This window comes from Nansenia antarctica, assembly GCF_963989245.1.
Source record: "Nansenia antarctica genome assembly, chromosome: 5".
NCBI classification, from domain to species: Eukaryota; Metazoa; Chordata; class Actinopteri; order Argentiniformes; family Microstomatidae; genus Nansenia; species Nansenia antarctica.
Genome location: NC_137690.1, coordinates 6,822,044 through 6,844,185, shown reverse-complemented (window position 1 = coordinate 6,844,185; position 22,142 = coordinate 6,822,044). Strand labels below are relative to the sequence as shown.

At 44.8% G+C, this 22,142-nt stretch overlaps 2 protein-coding genes across 2 annotated transcripts; both read left to right on the top strand.

Moving 5' to 3' along the window:
* Positions 1-1,266: 1,266 nt before the first annotated feature.
* On the top strand, positions 1,267-9,550 carry oclnb (occludin b; the record flags this gene model as incomplete). Its single annotated transcript, XM_080532984.1, has 8 exons — positions 1,267-1,322; positions 2,172-2,910; positions 3,979-4,143; positions 5,890-6,002; positions 8,240-8,353; positions 8,671-8,842; positions 8,957-8,998; positions 9,452-9,550. 8 exons carry the CDS (start codon positions 1,267-1,269, stop codon positions 9,548-9,550), a joined length of 1,500 nt encoding a protein of 499 aa, XP_080389110.1.
* A 1,254-nt stretch (positions 9,551-10,804) lies between these two features.
* Positions 10,805-21,991, top strand: gtf2h2 (general transcription factor IIH, polypeptide 2). The gene is made up of 16 exons (XM_080530769.1): positions 10,805-10,830; positions 11,150-11,250; positions 12,234-12,311; positions 12,491-12,527; positions 12,730-12,816; positions 13,088-13,138; positions 15,158-15,212; positions 15,519-15,624; positions 15,867-15,957; positions 18,117-18,204; positions 18,332-18,439; positions 19,098-19,164; positions 20,213-20,316; positions 20,550-20,652; positions 20,811-20,850; positions 21,080-21,991. Exons 2-16 carry the CDS (start codon positions 11,195-11,197, stop codon positions 21,188-21,190), a joined length of 1,182 nt encoding a protein of 393 aa, XP_080386895.1. The 5' UTR covers positions 10,805-10,830; positions 11,150-11,194; the 3' UTR covers positions 21,191-21,991.
* Positions 21,992-22,142: the final 151 nt, after the last annotated feature.

The window sequence follows — 22,142 nt, the reverse complement described above, 5'->3', positions numbered from 1 at the left end:
AAGCAGAGAAGGTAGGGCAATACCGCTACCTGATTGGTTGGCGAAGCACTCATGAAGAGCCCCCTCATTGGCTGGCGAGTCGGTATTGCCCTACCTTCCCCTACCATCCTAGGTTCCGCAAATTCGCGACGCGCACAGGTGTGTACTGTCCCACGGCAGGTCTATTAGCAGCACAGGTGTGTACTGTACCAGAGTGGTTGATTAAACGCCCTTTGTTTCTCCGGCGAACAGGTGAGTTTGCGGTCGATGTTTAATTGTTGTATTTATCTGAATTGTACTTGACTATGTCATGGTAAAATGCATTTTTATTCGATCATATTTCTGTAGAGGTTTTTTTTATGATTGAAAAACTATCAATTTGAGATGTTTAATTGGTTTCATAACAAAGGAGAATATGTTTTGGAGACGCTGATTTTTAAATAAACTATTGCCTACCGAGGTCATTATAGAGATTACATAACATTCTGAATTGGTTTTCAAACATTGAAGGAAAAATAAATATTTATCGTGTTTTCTGCTTAGGCTATTATTGTTGCACCCAGACAATTGTTTTATCTAATTCGCGAAACGAAAAGTCAATCATTTCTCAGTATTAATTAAATGTAACCTAGCCCTACAGTTTATATTATATTATGGAATTTCCCAAATTAGAAACGGCACAGATATTAACATCGAATGTAATTGTCAAAATGGTGAACCATCTCTTTTAAGTTGTAGAAGCCTGTTGTAGATTGAAGCCTTCATTGCCGTCAAACACCAGCCTACTAGGCTAAATGCTGTTAAATGTCTGACACATTATGCTCAGAAACACAACACATGTGGTGATCGTTCTCTAGCCGCTGGTCCTTGGGATGGTTTCACCCTCTGCGTAGCAGCCATGCTCCATTCAGTAGCTGTGTTTGAGTTTCCTTTTGCCAATAACTTATTTGCACTGGCCACAAGAGCCATGTCAAGTGACTTGACTGACACCACTACTTGCTTGCTTGCTTACTTGCTTGTGCTAACACTTGAGACTCACCATTTGACATTTGGTCAATATTAGTTCTGCTTTTCCTGATCTTCGGTTCTTTTAAGGGAAAAGTCCATGTCATGACTGAAAAGACGACATTTGACACTGTTTTTCCTCCATCTATCATTGGATTATTTCACTGAGAACTGGCTTAGTTAGGTAACATATGATTTATGGTTGTGTGTGTATGTTTATTTAACAGAAAGTACTCCCGACTTGCTGAGCTGAAGATCTCAGCCCCGTAGGAGGACCCCAGTATGCCCCCTCACAACAAACGCAGCCCCCCTCCTTACCAACCTGAGAGCAATCGACAGTAAGTCATCCCCACCTCCACCTCCTGTCCACAGTCCTCATCCAACACTCATCCTTCATCTGTACCCTGGTCAATGTGAACACTCAATTACCCTTTGCACTACTGCTGTTTACAAATACTTCCTTGCACATAGTATACCATATTTTTGCACGTTGCACATACTTCCTTTGCTATAACCACTATTTATACATCTGTACACACCATACTGTACATAGCTACCTTAACTGTACATAGCTCATAACTGTATACCTCTAACTACCGTACTTGCCATACTGTACCTATGACTATCACTGTCATGTTTTTATATCATGTTTTCTATCACGATTTGCACTTCTGCTTAGATGCTAAACTGCTTTTCATTGTCTGGTACTCTGCAATGACAAAGTTAAATCTCATCTAATCTAATGTACTCATCTTCCTCACCTCCCTCATCCTTCCTGTTGCACTCACCCCAACACCGCTCTCTCCTCTCTCCATACTGCACTCATCCCAATGTACTCATCCAAATTGTATTCATCCCAGCCGCTCAGCCACTCAGACCAATCCATCTCACCATACTCCTCCCACTCCCATCTCACCATACTCATCCCACCCCCATCTCACCATACTCATCCCACTCCCATCTCACCATACTCATCCCACTCCCATCTCACCATACTCATCCCACCCCCATCTTACCATACTCATCATGCAGCCCCCCTAAATCATCCCACCACACTTTTGCAACAAGAATATTGTGACTGATTGACTGATTATGCACATACAGCAAGATTACAGCAGATGGATACACTTCTAATCCCTCTTCTCCCCTCTCTCTCTCTCTCTCTCTCTCTCTCTCTTTCACGATAGCCATGGCAGCAGGCACAACAAGCACAGCGAGCGGACCTCGAACCCCGCCTACACCTACTACCCCAAGGAGGAGCTCCTCCACTTCTACCTCTGGAAGTCTCCCCCCGGTATTATGAAGATCATGTCCATCATCATCATCATCATGTGCGTGGCAGTGTTCGCCTGCGTGGCCTCCACCCTCGCCTGGGACTACGACATGAACACGCTGGGGGGCGGCCTCGGCACCGGGCTGGGCATCGGCGGCGGGGGCTACGGCGGCGGGTCGTACGGCGGCTCTTACGGCGGCGGTTCCTCGTACGGCGGCGGCTCGTCCTACGGCAGCGGCATCGGCGGAGGCTCCTCCTACGGCGGCGCAGGCGGCGGTTACGGTGGCGGTTACGGCGGCGGCGGCGGCCAGCAGACCAGCCCCAAGGCGGGCAAAGGCTTCATGATCGGCATGTCCGCCATCACCTTCATCGCGGTGCTCATCATCTTCGTCCTGGTGGTGTCGCGGCAGAGCACGGCCCGGTCGCCCAAGTTCTACCTGGCGACCATCATCATCAGCGCCATCCTGGCCATCATGATGCTGATCGCCACCATCGTGTACCTGGTGGCGGTGAACCCCACGGCCCAGACCTCCAGCTCCATCTACACCAACCAGATCCGCCAGCTGTGTGCCCAGTACCAGAACCAGAACCAGGCCCAGGGGATCTTCATCAACCAGTACCTCTACCACTACTGCGTGGTGGAGCCGCAGGAGGTGAGTTGGATCTGGTCAGAATCTTCTCAGGAAGATTCTTAATTCGATCAATCAGTTATGATGTGATTTGTTGGATCCTTTTATGATGCGATTGGTTGATCCTTCATTTTGCCTCAGGGATGAATAAAGTATCTATCTATCTATCTATCTGTCTCTGGTGAGTATGGTGAGCTCTAAATAGGGCTCTGAATTGCTACACTTATGTTGTGATTTAGAATGATGCCCAATCATGCATTCACACCATAAGCTTAACATTTAAACCAGCTTTATCTTAGCGCAGTGTGTGTCAGTCTGTGTGTCCGACAGAGAGAGAGAGTCTTTGGTATGACTCGGCCGGGGATCAAACTCACAACCTCCCAATCTCAGGGCGGACTCTCTAACAAGGCCATGCAAGGTCACTGAGCTGGTCTGCTACTGTATACTCACTCATCTCCCCTCCCCCTGGCCTTAGACATAGTTACTAACTGTCTCCTATAATAGCAGTGTGACTGCTTGTGTCACTTATTCTTATAGAAAGTCTTACTTGCGGTCCTCTGTGGCTGTGTTGGTAGAGCATGGTGCTAACAGTGCAATAGTTTGTGGTTTGATTCCTGCTGGGACATATATACTGAAATGTATGCACTCACTGCAATGTTGTCCCACTTTGGATAAAAGCGACAGCTAAATGGTGCATATTATTATTATTATTATTATTATATTACTTGCAATGATTGTGATTATAGTTGTTTCACTGACTTTAGGCAAATGGAAGTCACTCTGGATAAGAGCATCTGCTAAATGACTGAGCACTGTCTCTCCCCCCAAAGCCAGGCCATAGCCATTGTTACTAATAACTGTTCTCTCCCCCACTCTCCCCCCTCTCAGGCCAATAGCGATTGTTACTAACTGGTCTCTCCCCCCTCTCAGGCCATAGTCATTGTTACTAACTGGTCTTTCCCCCTCCCAGGCCATAGCGATTGTTACTAACTCTTTTCTCCCCTCCCCCCAGGCCATAGTGATTGTTACGAACTCTTCTCTCCCCCTCTCAGGCCATAGCCATTGTTACTAACTGGTCTCTCCCCCCCCTAGGCCATAGCCATCATCCTGGGGTTCCTGGTGTTTGTGGGCCTGATCATCCTGCTGGTGTTTGCAGTGAAGACCCGCAACATGATGAGGCGCTGGGGCAGAGAGCGCGTTCTGTGGGAGGAGGTGAAGGTCATGAGTGACGGCGTGCCTCACACCATCGGAGAGTGGGTGAGTGTGGACGTGGGTGGCCGGGTGTGCGTTTGTGTGTGTGTGTGCGTGTGTGCGTTTGTGTGTGTGTGTGTGAGAGAGGTATGAGGGACTGGCTTGATGAGAATGAAAGAGTTACGAGAGGCAGTGAAGAGAAGATGATGGATTGGTAGATTACATCTTCTGAGAAGTAGTAATGATGTTGTGTATGTTTCTGTATGGAAGCTAAATGGGGATCAGTACATTCAGTATCAGTTGTTGTTTCATGTAGATATTTCTTGTTTTTACGACACACACAATTTAGGCTCTACAATGATTTGATTGATGGGAGGGAGGACACATTTAACTGCCTATTAGCTAACTTGGTAGCTATTAAGGCTGTGAAACAGCATTCCACTTCATTCCCGCCCAATTCTGTGTGTATTTGAGGTGTGTGTTGTCACATTGGTAGCCTACACAACATGGCTTTTAACAGTTGAACAGGCTAACAGGTGTCTGTGTGTGTGCGTGCTTATGTTTGTCAGTCAGGTGCTGGAACAGGGAGGGAGGGAGGGAGTGTGAGTTTCATGTCCAGTATCTGGGTGTGGCCTCCTAAGTAGCCTCCACTCTCACAATTTCTAGCGTGATGTCATGATGATGATGGAGTGGATTCTTGAGGTACTGTGACATCCAGGTGAAAGAGATATTGCCGTTTGTCGAAGAGGTGCCTTCCCTATGCGTTTCAAACAGATGAAGCGTTGTTTTTATTCAAACCAGCTTCAGTAAGCTGGGTAGGGGGAACTGGGCGACTGACATGGGTTGCCTGTGCATATTTAAGTCTCGGCAGCACTGATTGGCTGGGAATTTCCCATGGTTCCTTCCTGTCTCTGACTGTGATAGTATCTGTGGTATTTGGGCTGTGCAGTGGGGGTTGGGGGGGGTAGTGGAAGAACCGGTCGGGCCTGGATGGTAGCGCGCTCGACCCGACTGTTTACCAGACACAGAGTTCACCGCTGTGAAGAATGTAGGCCAATGTATGGGAGGGGACCTGAAAGGAACCCACAGGGAGCTGTGTAAACTACACCCCCAACACAATATTCCCTGTAGACTTGGCAAAGTAGGGAACAAAATGGTGGATTGGCAAGAAAACGTTGAGTGAATGTGGACGTGTCACGTGCTCGTCATGTCAGACGAGGCGGTCGAAACAGTGTTGAATTAATAACTGGTTTTGGTTTTGTTTACTTTCGGTTTGGTTAGAGGGACCAGCATACAGGCGCAATCAGCACACACACAGTTTCCTACCGTTCACAGCAAAGTGGGTCATAACAATGTTTGGAGGCTGTGCCTGTCTGAAATGATACACGACCTCTCTGACTTGCCATGTATATTCCTTCACTTTTATTCCTCCTTTTTTGATTCTCTTGCGTTGGCCGTTTGTGTGTTCACCTCTGACCCTATGATCCACTTATTACATCAGACAGGATACAAAACGATTGCTTATCCTTTTGTTCTCTCGATATATACGAGATACGATATATTCCAGGATATAGAACAGGATATAGATGCAGATCAGGAACCAGCTGTGAACCAGTTTTAACTGAGTCAGGCCAGTCTAAATGGGACACATTTTATCACCTGTTACTTTTAATCTTTTCCTGTATAATCATATAGAAAGAAGCAAACAAACAAACCTGTTGTGGATTCTCTGCACAGATGATTGTTTATTATCGCATGTCAAGTGATGACCTATGATGACCCCTGACTTCTACTTCCTCTCTCCTCCTGCAGGTGAATAATGTGTCTGGTGAGCCAGAGGCGATGTTGAATGACTACAACGACAAGGTTGGGGGCTCCAGGAACTACCTGGACCAGCTGGACTACAACAAGGTGTACCTGCCAGGGTAAGGAGGGTCACTAGCAGGGTTTGAACTGAGGGCTTCTTGCATGGATTCTTCAGAAATAGACCATTATATCAAGCTACCATCCTCGTGGTATGAGGGGTATATCTGGGCTTGGACAGTGACAGTGATTCCGATTCACTGCTACATAAGGCTGTTTGACGGTGTCATCGAGGGCATAATCAGAATGCTGGTTCTAGTCAGAGCCATAGATATTGCCAAACTGTCCTCCATCTTGTCACCCAACGTTCCATGACAGTAACATTCTTATTTACATTCTAAATACAATGCAATACAATACATTCCCTATCAGATAGCTTTTAACTGTACAAATCAATACTTCCTATGGCAATATGAAATGAATGGTATTGTTATTTTAGCCAATGTTTTATCGTTTGGTTCTAACATGGCACCCATGAAAATGATTGAACTCCAACAGAGTTAGCCCAAACTCTGTATGTCCATGGCTCTGGTGCTAGTGAAAATAAAGGAGTAGGAGAAAGTAAAGTGACTTGTTTTGTTTTGGAATCCAGGTTGTTTCGCCCGTATGCTTTCACCAGCGGAAGAAGAAATATTTCCTAAACAGAGTCAAGATGTCACACAAGGCATTCCTTTGGCTAGGTCAGAGGAGACACAGGACACACTGTTGTGTGATTATACACATCTGTATCATTATTGGATCTGGATCATTATTATTATTATTAAATGACCACCTACTGTTTAAGACTTAAAACATAAAGAGAGAAGTAGACAATGTTCCTTCCACCTGTGGAATTGTATCACATGAACATGTTAGTCATCTAGCAGATATTCCTATCCAGCGTGACTTACGTTCGCCTAAAGTAAGGGAGAAAATAAAATCGGATACACCTCAATCATCAAGACTTTCTATAGGAATAAGGTCTACAAGCTGTCACAGTGCTAGAGAAGGAGAGGGAACGATTGTTAGTTTATTTTGTTTATATATACACATGGTGTGTCATTCCAAACTGCATGGATGACTACAGTATGCCACACTAGAAGGAAGTTAGTGTTGTGGATTTAATTGATTCTTAGTAGATTTAGCAGTAATATAAAAGCACAAAGAGCTCAAATGAGACCTTTTATTAAGCAAAGTACATGTGCTCAGAGAGAAAGCAGAGTCAAAAAAGCCCCCCCTTGTGGGGCGGGACACATATTTATAGAAGTTTCCTTGGTCATGAGATCACTATTCTTGGGAACCAATCATATCATACAAATCTGATTGCAACAAGTTATTGGCACTGTCCACAGGCAGAACTGTTAACTGCGCCACAGAATTGGCACCTTTGAGTTGCATCCGTGTACGAAAGGTGCTATATAAATAAAGTTTCACTTCACTTCACCTTTGTCCAGGAAGGAAAGGGGGGGGGGGGGGGGGGTGCTCCATGATTGCTCAATTTCCCAGAATGTAGAGAGACAGACTTCAATTCTCAGCATGTTTTATATAAAACTACAACATTAGCCTAGTTCCTGTTGCATGACTGGTATCTCACCAGAAGTTGGTGGAATGTTTTGGAAGGCCCTGGAACCTTTGGAATGCATTCTGTGGCACCTATGTGGTGTCTTTTGATCATTAGCATTGTTGTTGTTGTTCTAGAGATGGAGTCATCGTGACTTGACACTTGATCAGGACGAGCCTGTTTCAGAGACAATGGAGGGCAAAACTAGCACCTCTGCTGAGGATGGATACTGTAGATTCTGGTGCTACTTGTTTTACAATCCCCCAGATACACCCCCAGCATCTCCATTTGTAAAAATTTAGTTTTTTTACATGATCTGATCCATTAGGTGTTTATTAATGCCTGTGTGGTGTTATTTTATATATTATTATTATTATTATTATTATTATTATTATATATTATTATTATATTTTATATTTTATTATAAGTAATTCATAAAATACAAAGGTTCCATCTCACAAAACATGATGGAATGTAAAAACTTTGACGCTCAATATCTCTGAATTATCCTAAACGGAGATGGAACCTTATCATTCTAAGCTCACGATATGTGTTAGTAGACCTGTGTACTAAATACTGTACTGTATTATCATTTTACAACGACCACCATGGAAATACAGTTGACTCTATTGTGCTTTAAATCCTCGAAGAAATGTTGTGTGCACCATTGTACACACATGACTGAAGAAACGTTATATGCATTTTAAGTAGGTAAAACAAATTCTCTCTTTCATTTGTTCATTTTGATTGTTCTGGCAGGCAGTCTCAGTCTGACATGACCAGCTCTGTGGGAGAGCCAAGGAACAAGATGAGGGACTACGACACTGGAGCAGAGTCTGGAGGAGAGGACCTGGACGAGGGGGACTTTGACAGGTGTGTGTGTGTGTGTGTGTGTGTGTGTGTGTGTGCATATATATTTGACATGAGTGGATGGATGAGGGGATGGGGGGATTGTGGCAAGGGTTAAAGGGAGGGAAGAGGTGCCAAGAGGTTTGGGCTATGGAGTAGTTTTCCCCATCAGAGTGCTCTTGAGTTTTATATTTATTTGTTCTCTCTCTCTCTTTTTTTTTTCTCTCTCTCGCTCTTTCTCTCTCTCTCTCTCTCTCTCTCTCTCTCTCTCTCTCTCTCTCTCTCTCTCTCTCTCTCTCTCTCTTTCTCTCTCTCTCTCTCTCTCTCTCTCTCTCTCACAGTGAGTATCCCACCATAATGAATGATCAGGAGCGTCTGGACTACAAAAAGGAGTTTGAAAGGGCCCATCTGGAGTACAAGGACATGCAGGGACAGCTGGATGACATCAACATGCGCCTGGCTGACCTGGACAAGGAGCTGGACAGACAACCTGAAGGCAGCCCACAGTTCCTGGTGAGGGTGTGGTGTATGTGTATGTGCTCTAGTCATTAGGTCCTCTACTGTCAGTCATACTCAGAGTATTGATCATTAAAGCTCACACACACTTGTCTGTATCTTTTAAAACAGGATGCTATGGATCGATACAACAAGCTGAAGAATATCAAGAAGGTATGTTCATGTCATGTAATATCACATTTTAATAATAATGTATACCTTATTGATCCCCGGGGGGGAATTATCTTTTTTGCACCAGCCCCTGAGACAGCACACACACAGCACAGCACATTCTTAGGAAGAACCGAGCTCTGAGCTCTATTGCACAGGGTCAGCCCCCGACAGGTGCCCCTGGAGCAGTTAGGGGTTAAGTGCCTTGCCCAAGGGCACAACGGCAGTGGTGGTAGGATACTCGCATGAGGTCCAGCGACCTTCTGATTGCTGGCCGGCCTCTCTAACCTCTAGGCTGCCTGCCGCCCCCTTTAGCTATATTAGCATTAGCATGTATTCAACCTACACTACATGGATTTGGGAAACCATTGAGGTTGTTCACTTATTTCTCCTCCTCCTCTTCTCTCCATTCTCCTCCTCTTCCTTCCCTCCCTTCTCCTCCTCTTCCCTCCCTAGTCTTCAGACTACCAGATGAAGAAGAAGAAGTCCCGGTATCTGAAGGGCAAACTGTCCCACATCAAAAAGAAAGTCAGCGTGTACGACCGCAGATCGTGAACCCTCAACTTTGAACCACCACCCCCTCCCCCCACCCTCCCAGGTCCAGAACAGACTCCGTCCTCCTCTGTCTCTTTTGATAATACATAGAACAGGCCTCCTCCCTCCATTCCTTCCCAGAGGTTCCTGTTGCTTTAACCAAACTTAAACCTCTCAGATTTGTGACTTCTTCAAGGATGGAAGAACTAAAGTATGGCTGTCCTCTCTGGGTCGCATGGAAGAAGAATGAAGAAGTGTTTAAGTGTATTATCCCCCCCCCACCGCCCCTCTCCTTATGAAGTTGTTTTTAAGGGAGAGAAATCTGAAATGAAATCTCAATGTGATATGAAGATGTTTTTTTTGTTTTTTTTAAACTGTTTATTTTATTTGACTTTTAAAATGTTTTTTGTTGCTACTGTTGCAGCATCCTGGAGCTTGGATGCTCAAACTCAGGTTAGCATGAGGTTAGAGCGCCCTCTATGGAAGCGACACCAACACTGCACATTGTTTCATCCTTTGAGATGCTTGTACATTAGCTATTTTAAGTTCTCAGAGAGTTCTCGTTCCCTATCAGATAGCTTTTAACCGTACAAATCAATACTTCCTATGGCAATATGGAATGAATGTTACTCTTATTTTAGCCAATGTTTTAGTCTTACCACTGTTGGTGTTTGACACGTCAGTGAATTATCGATCCTGTGAATTAATTGTTTCTCCCTGGTATTTAACCATTGTTAAAGCAAATGAACAACGTCATTTATAAGCTTGGTCTTACAATGCTTGGTCTCTTCGCAAATTCCCAGAAATGTCTTTCGCCATTGTACATAATGTATACTGTACATTTCTGCCTATGTTAGTTTTATGAACTTGATTAATGCAAGCATTTTGATATTAAATATGTGTCTGTATCTGAAGAACACAGTCTGGTGAATATTTGGCCTTATAAGATACCTTGGTGAGGACACGTAGAATTTTGTATGTGTAAATATGAGTTTCAATAAAAATCACTGAAGGAATTGTAGTGTGTAGTCATTCATTCATGGCTTCATGCTTGTCCAGTCCAGGTTGTGATGCTTTGCATCAGCTAATGCGGATCCTAATAAATAAAATAAAATCTATTGCTTTAAAAAGAGTTTTCCATGTCTGCAAAAAAAAAAAAGTGTTGAACTTCACAGTGAGGGTTTCACGAAAACGGTGATTTACATACCGGAAACACTAAAGCGGAACAGTTCTTACTTGTAGCATGTTTACGGGGGAAGACTACTCCGTTGCACTGAAGATGGTAGCTTTCTGTTTTGCAGGTAGTGTTGTCATCCAGTTGTCATTTATTTACGCCTTATTTGCTTCTTCTTTCACTTTTCCCAGAATCAATATGAACATAAAATGTACGTAGCAAACTAACGTGTCAGCCAGCTAAGCAGAGAAACAACGTCAGGCAGCTTTCCGAGCCAGAAGAAGTTAGAAGTTTCCTGACATCACAGTTCTGTGTACAACTAGCTATGCAGGAGTCATTTCTGTCTTCGTGTTTCACCTACTATTGTCCGGGAGTATTGGATAAAGTTGAGATTTTAAATTAAATAATATAGATAGATCTCTTAATTCCGCGCACTTTTCCCGCAGGCGAACTGATATAACTGAACTGAACTGGACTGTACCTGACTAACGATGGACGACGAGCCGGAGAGAGCCAAGCGCTGGGAGGGAGGTTATGAGAGGACATGGTAAGTAAGACACTAGAGACTACACAGGCTAGTCTACCTACCTACCTACCTACCCACCCACCTACCCACCTACCTACCTACCTACCTACCCACCTACCTGGACGGATTGTATGGCAGCTGCTGGACTGAAAAAATCAGGTGTAGTGCTGAGGCACAAACATGTACATTTCAAGCCTGCAAACTGTGACACTTTAAATAACGTGAAACAATACTATTGTGCAATATGACAACCCTAGTCGTCTATCGGTACAGTATAGTACAGTGGATTGTGTACATAGCCTTTATTTATGTAAACCAGCTCCTTCCCTTCTTGTGATTTTTTTTTAAAGTTTTTTTTTCCCCCTTTCCTAACACCAGGGTAGCCACCCCTCCTAAATTTCGTTGTTTGGTACCTGTACTGTAGCAATGACAATAAAGTCCATTCATTCATTCATACCTACCTACCTACCTACCCACCTCCCTACCTACCTACCCACCTACCTACCTATCTACCCACCTACCTACCTACCTACCTATCTACCTACCTCCCTACCTACCTACCTCCCTACCTACCTACCTATCTACCTACCCACCTACCTACCTACCCACCTACCTACCCACCCACCCACCTATCTACCCACCTACCTACCCACCTACCTACCTACCTATCTACCCACCTACCTACCCACCTACCTACCTACCCACCTACCTACCTACCTATCTACCCACCTACCTACCTACCTACCCACCCTCCTACCCACCCACCTACCCACCCACCTACCTACCCACCTACCCACCTACCTACCTACCCACCTACCCACCTACCTACCTACCCACCTACCTACCTACCTACCTACCTACCTCCGTCCTTCAGTACTGCTGCTGTCTGAGCTATGTAGTCTGTGTGACTCAAGCCTGTCGTCTCGTTCTCTGCCCTGCTTTAGCCATAGATAGGCTACGTGTCATGACAACCTCCTTCTCTCTGTCTCTCCTCTCCTCTCTAGGGAGGTCCTGAAGGAGGATGAGACTGGCTCACTCAAAGCCACCGTGGAGGAGATCCTTTTCCAGGCCAAAAGGAAAAGGTGAGTGAGAGAGAGAGAGAGAGAGAGAGAGAGAGAGAGAGAGAGAGAGAGAGAGAGAGACTGCCTGCCTGTTTGGTCTTTATGACACACACACACACACACACACACACACACACAGAGAGACTGCATACTGTATTGATGTATTGCTCAACATAAGTCTGGCATTTGTCCCAACTCAGAGTGTTCGAGAGCCATGGACAAGTACGCCTTGGGATGGTGAGTGAGTCCTCATTCTCAAGGTCTATTTCTCTTTCCCACACATATCCCTCTTTCTTTCCCTCTCTCTCTATATACAGTATATGAATTTGTTGTCCTTCAGGACCATCTCACCCCCGATTCTATTCGATTCGATATATATGCCTAGAAGGTCATGATGATGATGATGATGACGATGATGGTACCATATCATATGTTTCAGATGCGTCACCTGTTTGTGGTGGTTGACACATCCAGAACCATGGACGACCACGACCTAAAGCCCAACCGCCTCACCGCCACCTTGAAGGTGAGTAGATGGGTCACTGTGGGTGGGTGGGGTGAGTGGGACCACCGTCAAGGTGAGGACGAGCAGTGGGTCGGTCATAGTGGGTGGGTGGGACCACCCTCAAGGTGAGCAGGACCACTAGATGGTCATATTGGGTGTATGGGAGGAGACTTATGCATAAGACTACCAGTGACTGGTTGGGAACTATGGAGGTTTGAATGGAAATATCTCTCCTCTTTATGCTACTTATTGGCACCTGAAGCTTTAATCTAACTTCACTTTTCCATTACAGCTGGTTGAATATTTTGTAGCGGAATACTTTGACCAGAACCCCATTAGTCAGGTAAGCAACACTGAGGTTGAGTTTTATTGCATGTTTTATTTATTTATGATTTTTGGGTGTGGGTTCTAGATCTGTATTTTTGTCAAAACAATAAGCATGCTAAATCAGTCTCTTCTTCTCCTTCTCCTTCTCCTTCTCCTTCTCCTTCTCCTTCTCCTTCTCCTTCTCCTTCTCCTTCTCCTTCTCCTTCTCCTTCTCCTTCTCCTTCTCCTTCTCCTTCTCCTTCTCCTTCTCCTTCTCCTTCTCCTTCTCCTTCTCCTTCTCCTTCTCCTTCTCCTTCTCCTTCTCCTTCTCCTTCTCCTTCTCCTTCTCCTTCTCCTTCTCCTTCTCCTTCTCCTTCTCCTTCTCCTTCTCCTTCTCCTTCTCCTTCTCCTTCTCCTTCTCCTTCTCCTTCTCCTTCTCCTTCTCCTTCTCCTTCTCCTTCTCCTTCTCCTTCTCCTTCTCCTTCTCCTTCTCCTTCTCCTTCTCCTTCTCCTTCTCCTTCTCCTTCTCCTTCTCCTTCTCCTTCTCCTTCTCCTTCTCCTTCTCCTTCTCCTTCTCCTTCTCCTTCTCCTTCTCCTTCTCCTTCTCCTTCTCCTTCTCCTTCTCCTTCTCCTTCTCCTTCTCCTTCTCCTTCTCCTTCTCCTTCTCCTTCTCCTTCTCCTTCTCCTTCTCCTTCTCCTTCTCCTTCTCCTTCTCCTTCTCCTTCTCCTTCTCCTTCTCCTTCTCCTTCTCCTTCTCCTTCTCCTTCTCCTTCTCCTTCTCCTTCTCCTTCTCCTTCTCCTTCTCCTTCTCCTTCTCCTTCTCCTTCTCCTTCTCCTTCTCCTTCTCCTTCTCCTTCTCCTTCTCCTTCTCCTTCTCCTTCTCCTTCTCCTTCTCCTTCTCCTTCTCCTTCTCCTTCTCCTTCTCCTTCTCCTTCTCCTTCTCCTTCTCCTTCTCCTTCTCCTTCTCCTTCTCCTTCTCCTTCTCCTTCTCCTTCTCCTTCTCCTTCTCCTTCTCCTTCTCCTTCTCCTTCTCCTTCTCCTTCTCCTTCTCCTTCTCCTTCTCCTTCTCCTTCTCCTTCTCCTTCTCCTTCTCCTTCTCCTTCTCCTTCTCCTTCTCCTTCTCCTTCTCCTTCTCCTTCTCCTTCTCCTTCTCCTTCTCCTTCTCCTTCTCCTTCTCCTTCTCCTTCTCCTTCTCCTTCTCCTTCTCCTTCTCCTTCTCCTTCTCCTTCTCCTTCTCCTTCTCCTTCTCCTTCTCCTTCTCCTTCTCCTTCTCCTTCTCCTTCTCCTTCTCCTTCTCCTTCTCCTTCTCCTTCTCCTTCTCCTTCTCCTTCTCCTTCTCCTTCTCCTTCTCCTTCTCCTTCTCCTTCTCCTTCTCCTTCTCCTTCTCCTTCTCCTTCTCCTTCTCCTTCTCCTTCTCCTTCTCCTTCTCCTTCTCCTTCTCCTTCTCCTTCTCCTTCTCCTTCTCCTTCTCCTTCTCCTTCTCCTTCTCCTTCTCCTTCTCCTTCTCCTTCTCCTTCTCCTTCTCCTTCTCCTTCTCCTTCTCCTTCTCCTTCTCCTTCTCCTTCTCCTTCTCCTTCTCCTTCTCCTTCTCCTTCTCCTTCTCCTTCTCCTTCTCCTTCTCCTTCTCCTTCTCCTTCTCCTTCTCCTTCTCCTTCTCCTTCTCCTTCTCCTTCTCCTTCTCCTTCTCCTTCTCCTTCTCCTTCTCCTTCTCCTTCTCCTTCTCCTTCTCCTTCTCCTTCTCCTTCTCCTTCTCCTTCTCCTTCTCCTTCTCCTTCTCCTTCTCCTTCTCCTTCTCCTTCTCCTTCTCCTTCTCCTTCTCCTTCTCCTTCTCCTTCTCCTTCTCCTTCTCCTTCTCCTTCTCCTTCTCCTTCTCCTTCTCCTTCTCCTTCTCCTTCTCCTTCTCCTTCTCCTTCTCCTTCTCCTTCTCCTTCTCCTTCTCCTTCTCCTTCTCCTTCTCCTTCTCCTTCTCCTTCTCCTTCTCCTTCTCCTTCTCCTTCTCCTTCTCCTTCTCCTTCTCCTTCTCCTTCTCCTTCTCCTTCTCCTTCTCCTTCTTCAGGTTGGCCTCATCACCACTAAGAACAAGAGGGCAGAGAAGCTGACTGACCTGGCAGGTGAGCGCCGTGACTCTCATGACGCACTAGGGTCACGCAGGGTCAGGGGTCAGATTGAAGTCAAGAGGAAATTCAGCAACACATGGAGGACAAGGGAACTTCATAAAGAAAATGGTTATGTATTGTTATAACCACAGGCTTCTGCCTTTAACCTTCATCTGGGTTTGATTGGTCAGATTGAGGTCAGATAACAGGTGGAATTACAGTATGTTGCTGCTATGCCTTTCAGTATTTTACATGTCTGGCATTAGGTTGTATGTTCTCTGTGTTCTGAGCGAGTGTGTTATTTGCTGGTTGTCCATTCAGGGAACCCAAAGAAGCATATTGCTGCCCTGAAGAAGGCAGTGGACACCACATGTATAGGAGAACCCTCTCTTTACAACTCCCTCAACCTGGCCATGCAGACACTGAAGTATGTTGTGCGTGTGTGTGTGTGTGTTTGTACATGAGTGTGTGTACATGTGTGTATTTACATGTGTGTATGTGCGTGTTTGCTCAGAAATACTTTGGTGTTTGTTGTTAGGGTACTGCTGACTCCCCTCCGTCCCTCTCTCTCTCTTTCTCTCATTCTCTCATTTTCACTCACTCTCATCTCCCCCCCCCTCTCTCTCTCTCGCTCCCTCCCTCCCTCCCTCTCTCTCTCTGTCTCTGCAGACATATGCCTAGTCATGCCAGCAGAGAGATCCTTATCATCTTCAGCAGCCTCACAACTTGTGACCCAGCCAACATCTACGAGCTGGTCAAGGTACGGAGGCTGTTAGTGAGGCTGTCATGTCTTCTCCAGGGGAGGCTGGTGGAGGTAGAAATCGGAGGACGGGCTCATTGTAATGCATGGAATGGAATGGCACCAAACACTTCCATGGAATGAGGAATGGTACCAAACACACTGTTTTGATATCATTCCATTCCCTGCATCACAATGAGCCCTGTCCTCTGATTTTACCTCCACCAGCCTCCCCTGATCTCCTCTCCACTACTACTACTACTACTACTACTACTACTACTACTACTACTACTACTACTACTACTACTACTACTACTACTACTACTACTACTACTACTACTACTACTACTACTACTACTACTACTACTACTACTACTACTACTACTACTACTACTACTACTACTACTACTACTACTACTACTACTACTACTACTACTACTACTACTACTACTACTACTACTACTACTACTACTACTACTACTACTACTACTACTACTACTACTACTACTACTACTACTACTACTACTACTACTACTACTACTACTACTACTACTACTACTACTACTACTACTACTACTACTACTACTACTACTACTACTACTACTACTACTACTACTACTACTACTACTACTACTACTACTACTACTACTACTACTACTACTACTACTACTACTACTACTACTACTACTACTACTACTACTACTACTACTACTACTACTACTACTACTACTACTACTACTACTACTACTACTACTACTACTACTACTACTACTACTACTACTACTACTACTACTACTACTACTACTACTACTACTACTACTACTACTACTACTACTACTACTACTACTACTACTACTACTACTACTACTACTACTACTACTACTACTACTACTACTACTACTACTACTACTACTACTACTACTACTACTACTACTACTACTACTACTACTACTACTACTACTACTACTACTACTACTACTACTACTACTACTACTACTACTACTACTACTACTACTACTACTACTACTACTACTACTACTACTACTACTACTACTACTACTACTACTACTACTACTACTACTACTACTACTACTACTACTACTACTACTACTACTACTACTACTACTACTACTACTACTACTACTACTACTACTACTACTACTACTACTACTACTACTACTACTACTACTACTACTACTACTACTACTACTACTACTACTACTACTACTACTACTACTACTACTACTACTACTACTACTACTACTACTACTACTACTACTACTACTACTACTACTACTACTACTACTACTACTACTACTACTACTACTACTACTACTACTACTACTACTACTACTACTACTACTACTACTACTACTACTACTACTACTACTACTACTACTACTACTACTACTACTACTACTACTACTACTACTACTACTACTACTACTACTACTACTACTACTACTACTACTACTACTACTACTACTACTACTACTACTACTACTACTACTACTACTACTACTACTACTACTACTACTACTACTACTACTACTACTACTACTACTACTACTACTACTACTACTACTACTACTACTACTACTACTACTACTACTACTACTACTACTACTACTACTACTACTACTACTACTACTACTACTACTACTACTACTACTACTACTACTACTACTACTACTACTACTACTACTACTACTACTACTACTACTACTACTACTACTACTACTACTACTACTACTACTACTACTACTACTACTACTACTACTACTACTACTACTACTACTACTACTACTACTACTACTACTACTACTACTACTACTACTACTACTACTACTACTACTACTACTACTACTACTACTACTACTACTACTACTACTACTACTACTACTACTACTACTACTACTACTACTACTACTACTACTACTACTACTACTACTACTACTACTACTACTACTACTACTACTACTACTACTACTACTACTACTACTACTACTACTACTACTACTACTACTACTACTACTACTACTACTACTACTACTACTACTACTACTACTACTACTACTACTACTACTACTACTACTACTACTACTACTACTACTACTCTCTCTGGTCTTTCTGTTGCCTCTCATTCACACCAAATCTATTCCTCTGGGATCTACCCTCAGACTTTGAAGACCCTGAAGATCCGGGTGTCCATGATTGGTCTGTCTGCCGAGGTGCGGGTGTGCACCGTGCTGACCAGAGAGACAGGGGGTCAGGAACACTACTTTCTCCTCTCATAATTTACTGAAATTTGTCACTTTTTAACAACAACAACAACGCCTCGGGGCTATGTACAGCTGTCCTGTAACTGTCCTGACGTTCTGCCCCCGGTTCACAGGAACGTACCATGTGATCCTGGACGAGACCCACTTTAAGGAGCTGCTGATGTTCCACGTGAAGCCCCCTCCCGCCAGCTCCTCCGCCGAGTGTTCCCTCATACGCATGGGTCAGTGCTCGGCGTAGAGCTAGCTTACCTAGATCCGCTGGGTCAGTCCTCAGTGTAGAGCTAGTGTACATAGATCAGGCCTTAGCATAGAGCTAGTGCACATAGATCAGGCCTTAGCATAGAGCTAGGTTACCTAGATCAGCTAGGTGAGTCCTCAGCAAAGAGCTAGTGTACATAGATCAGGCCTTAGCATAGAGCTAGGTTACCTAGATCAGCTAGGTGAGTTCTCAGCGTAGAGCTAGGTTACATAGATCAGCGGGGTCAGTTGTCAGCGTAGTAGTTACGGCTACAAAACAATGGACCAAGGGGGGTATTCCATCAACGTTGCTAAAGGAAAATCCAGGCTTATTTTTGACAAGTCTCACTGGATTTTCCTTTAGCAACGTTGATGGAATACCCCCCTGGAGAGGTGGAGGGGTGTGCAAACATTTGTACCCCTGGGGTCTCCGTTCGCCTCCCTTTTTCCTGAAGTGTTCCCCAGTGGTCTCTCTGGTGGCAGAGCCCATGTCTGCAGTGTCTGTGTATCTAACCGTAAGTGTAGAGCTAGGTTACATAGATCAGCTTATCTAACCCTGCTCCCTCTCCCCAGGTTTCCCTGAGTCCTCAGTGTAGAGCTAGGTTACATAGATCAGCGTATAACCCTGCTCCCTCTTCCCAGGTTTCCCCCAGCACACCATCGGCACCTCCCTGTCTGACCAGCATGCCAAGCCCTCCTTCAGCCAGGCGTGAGTGTTCATTTTATTTATTTATTTTATTTGTTTTATTTATTTTATTTATTTATTTAAGTTATTTTCTCTGAGTGGGGCAGTTTTATTGCGATAGAGACAGTAGACATTTGACAGGAAGAATGGGTGAGAGAGAGGAGGGATGACATGCAGGATATGTCGACGGCTGGAATCAAACCGGGGACCCTGCGATTACATGGCTGACACCTTAGTGTGCTACGCCACCAAGCGCCTCTTCAGTTTAGTTTTTGACCATTTCAAAAATGAATGAATGAATGAATGGTCTTTATTGTCATTGATATAGTACAGGTACCAAACAACGAAATTTGGGAGGGGGGGCTCCCCTGGTGCTAGGAAAAAAAACAAAAACAAAAACAAGAAGGGAAAAGAGCTGGTTTACATAAATAAAGGCTATGTACACTATCCACTATACTATACTATACAAATAAAACACTGTGCTGTACTCTATGCTATGCTATACCTATTCTAACATTTCCTATCTCTGAACCTTATGTACCCGAGGGTTGTCATATTGCACATAGTGTTATTGCACATTCATTTAAAGTGTCGCAGTTTGCAGGTTTGAAATGTTCACAGTTGTGTTTCAGTATTGCACTTGATTTCAATCTAGTAGCTGCCATCAATTAAGCAAGCACACATACACGTGAATACAAAAAAATAAAATCTTCTGAGGATATTATTACACAATAAAGTCCAAGACTTACTTCCATTCTGGTCCTCAATGTTGTAGTTCCAGTGTTGTGTACCAGGCTGGTTGTTGCGTATTATGCTGTTGGGCACCAGGGGAGGCTGGTGAAGGTAGAAATCGGAGGACGGTTTCATGGTAATGCATGGAATGGAATGAGGAATATCATTCGGATATCGGAGTCCGTCCTCCGGTGTCTACCTCCCCTGTTGGTCGACTGTTGTTATGTAATGGTGTTATGTATTATGTCCTGGGGGAGAGACTCTCTCGTGAGACTTATCCATATAAGCCTGGATCTTCCTTTAGCAACATTGATGGAATACCCCCCTTGTGTGTTTGCAGGCATCTGGACAACAGCGGGGGTCCAGGCCTCTCTATGGGAGGGTTCTTCTGTCCTCAGTGCCACGCCAAGTACACAGAGCTGCCAGTGGAGTGTAAAGTGTGTGGTACGTCTATAGGGATTCTCCCCATTATTCCCCATAGTTTTGTGTGTGTGTGTGTGTGTACGTGTGTACGTGTGTACGTGTGTACGTGTGTACGTGTACACGTGTGTGTGTCAAATGTATATACAGAGTGCGTCTATGTCTCTCTCTCTCTCTGTGTGTGTGTGTGTCTCTGTGTGTCTGTGTACACACAGGTGTGACACTATGGTGTGTGTGTGTGTGTTCTCTGTCCCCAGGGTTGACGCTGGTCTCCGCCCCTCACCTGGCCCGCTCCTTCCATCACCTGTTCCCCATGGACGCCTTCCATGAAAGCCCCCTGGAGCAGCACACAGGAGAGAGGTGGGCCCCACACACACACACGCACACACACACACACACACACACACACACACACACACACACACACACACACACACAATACTTCCTCACTGACTTCCTTAGTACATTCTCCCCTCCTAAACCACTCAAGTCTTAACACCAGTGCTACTCCCTCTCAGGTTCTGTCAAGCTTGCCAGGGGGAGCTGAAAGACAAAAGTGTGAGTAGCTCATCTCAGGCAAAGTCCTAATCCCATGTCTGATGATCTGAGTTCATATTTACACATTAAAAAAATGTATGCAGAATTTTACAACTGATTATTGTCATTGTGTGATCTCTCGTTTGTCATTTGTTTCATATTCTTTCCATCCATTCCCCTCTTTTTCACTCTTTCAAACCCTCCCCCTCTCTCCTCTCTCCTCTCTCCTCCCTCCTCCTCCTCTCTGCAGGTGTTCATCTGTCCGTCGTGCAGCAGTGTGTTCTGTGTGGAGTGTGACATCTTCATCCACGACACGCTACACTGCTGCCCCGCATGCATCCACAAACAGAGCGCCCCCTGAGGCCCGAAGGTCCAACTACAGGTCTACAACTACACTGACTCTGATTGGGAGATTCTCCATAGGAGAAGGAGCTTCTTCTGTAGTGTCAAACACCTTTCCTCTTCCTCTCATTGTTCCGATGTGAAAGAACTGTGCAGTACAGTGTTTCCTCTGTGAGACTGTGGCGGGTGGACTACGTATATATACAATTTAAAAAATCAGTAAAACAAAAAGTTTTGGGGGTGCTTTCGTTTACGCCCTAGCTCTGGCCTTTCCGCGAACCGGCACAGCGTGAGCAGTGCTGAAAAATTTGCTAAAAATACCGTCGGTTCATTATGAGACTATGGCGGCCCGCCACAGTCTCGTCTATGTATGGGAAACACTGCAGTAGTCCTCCACCATCATGCGTCGACCTGTCATGTGACTTCATACGAGCACAGCTTCAATAAATGGACTTCTTCAGGGGAGCAATCTCTGAAGACTGGAACTGAGGAGATCCACATGGTCAGAGATGAGCCTCTGTTAAACCAGCACGCAGGAGATCCCCCCCCCCCCCCCCCCCCATCAAAGATTACCAGTGCCCTGGGTTTGTTCTAACAGTCTTGTCTGACTATAAAAAGACTGCCAGTATTGTTTGGAGTTCATAGTTGTTCAGACTGTACTCAAGCTGTGTGTGCATTTGTATTGTCTCTCAAGAAGTGGCCATAGATGATTGGCTGTGCCTCAGTTTATGGACACAGAGGTGCATTTCTGGCACTAAAATACACATCCCTTTGGTGATCTCAACAGCATCACCTGTTGATGTACAAAAGACTTGAGCAATGGACCAAATCTCTAATAAACTTTTTCCAAACTGTTTTTTTAAAGAACTGCTTTTGTCTGTCAGTTTCTTCTTATTGTCAGATGTATGTATATACAGTATTCTCACAAATAGCACAGACTTTTTGTAAAATCTACTTTTTATTGTCACTCG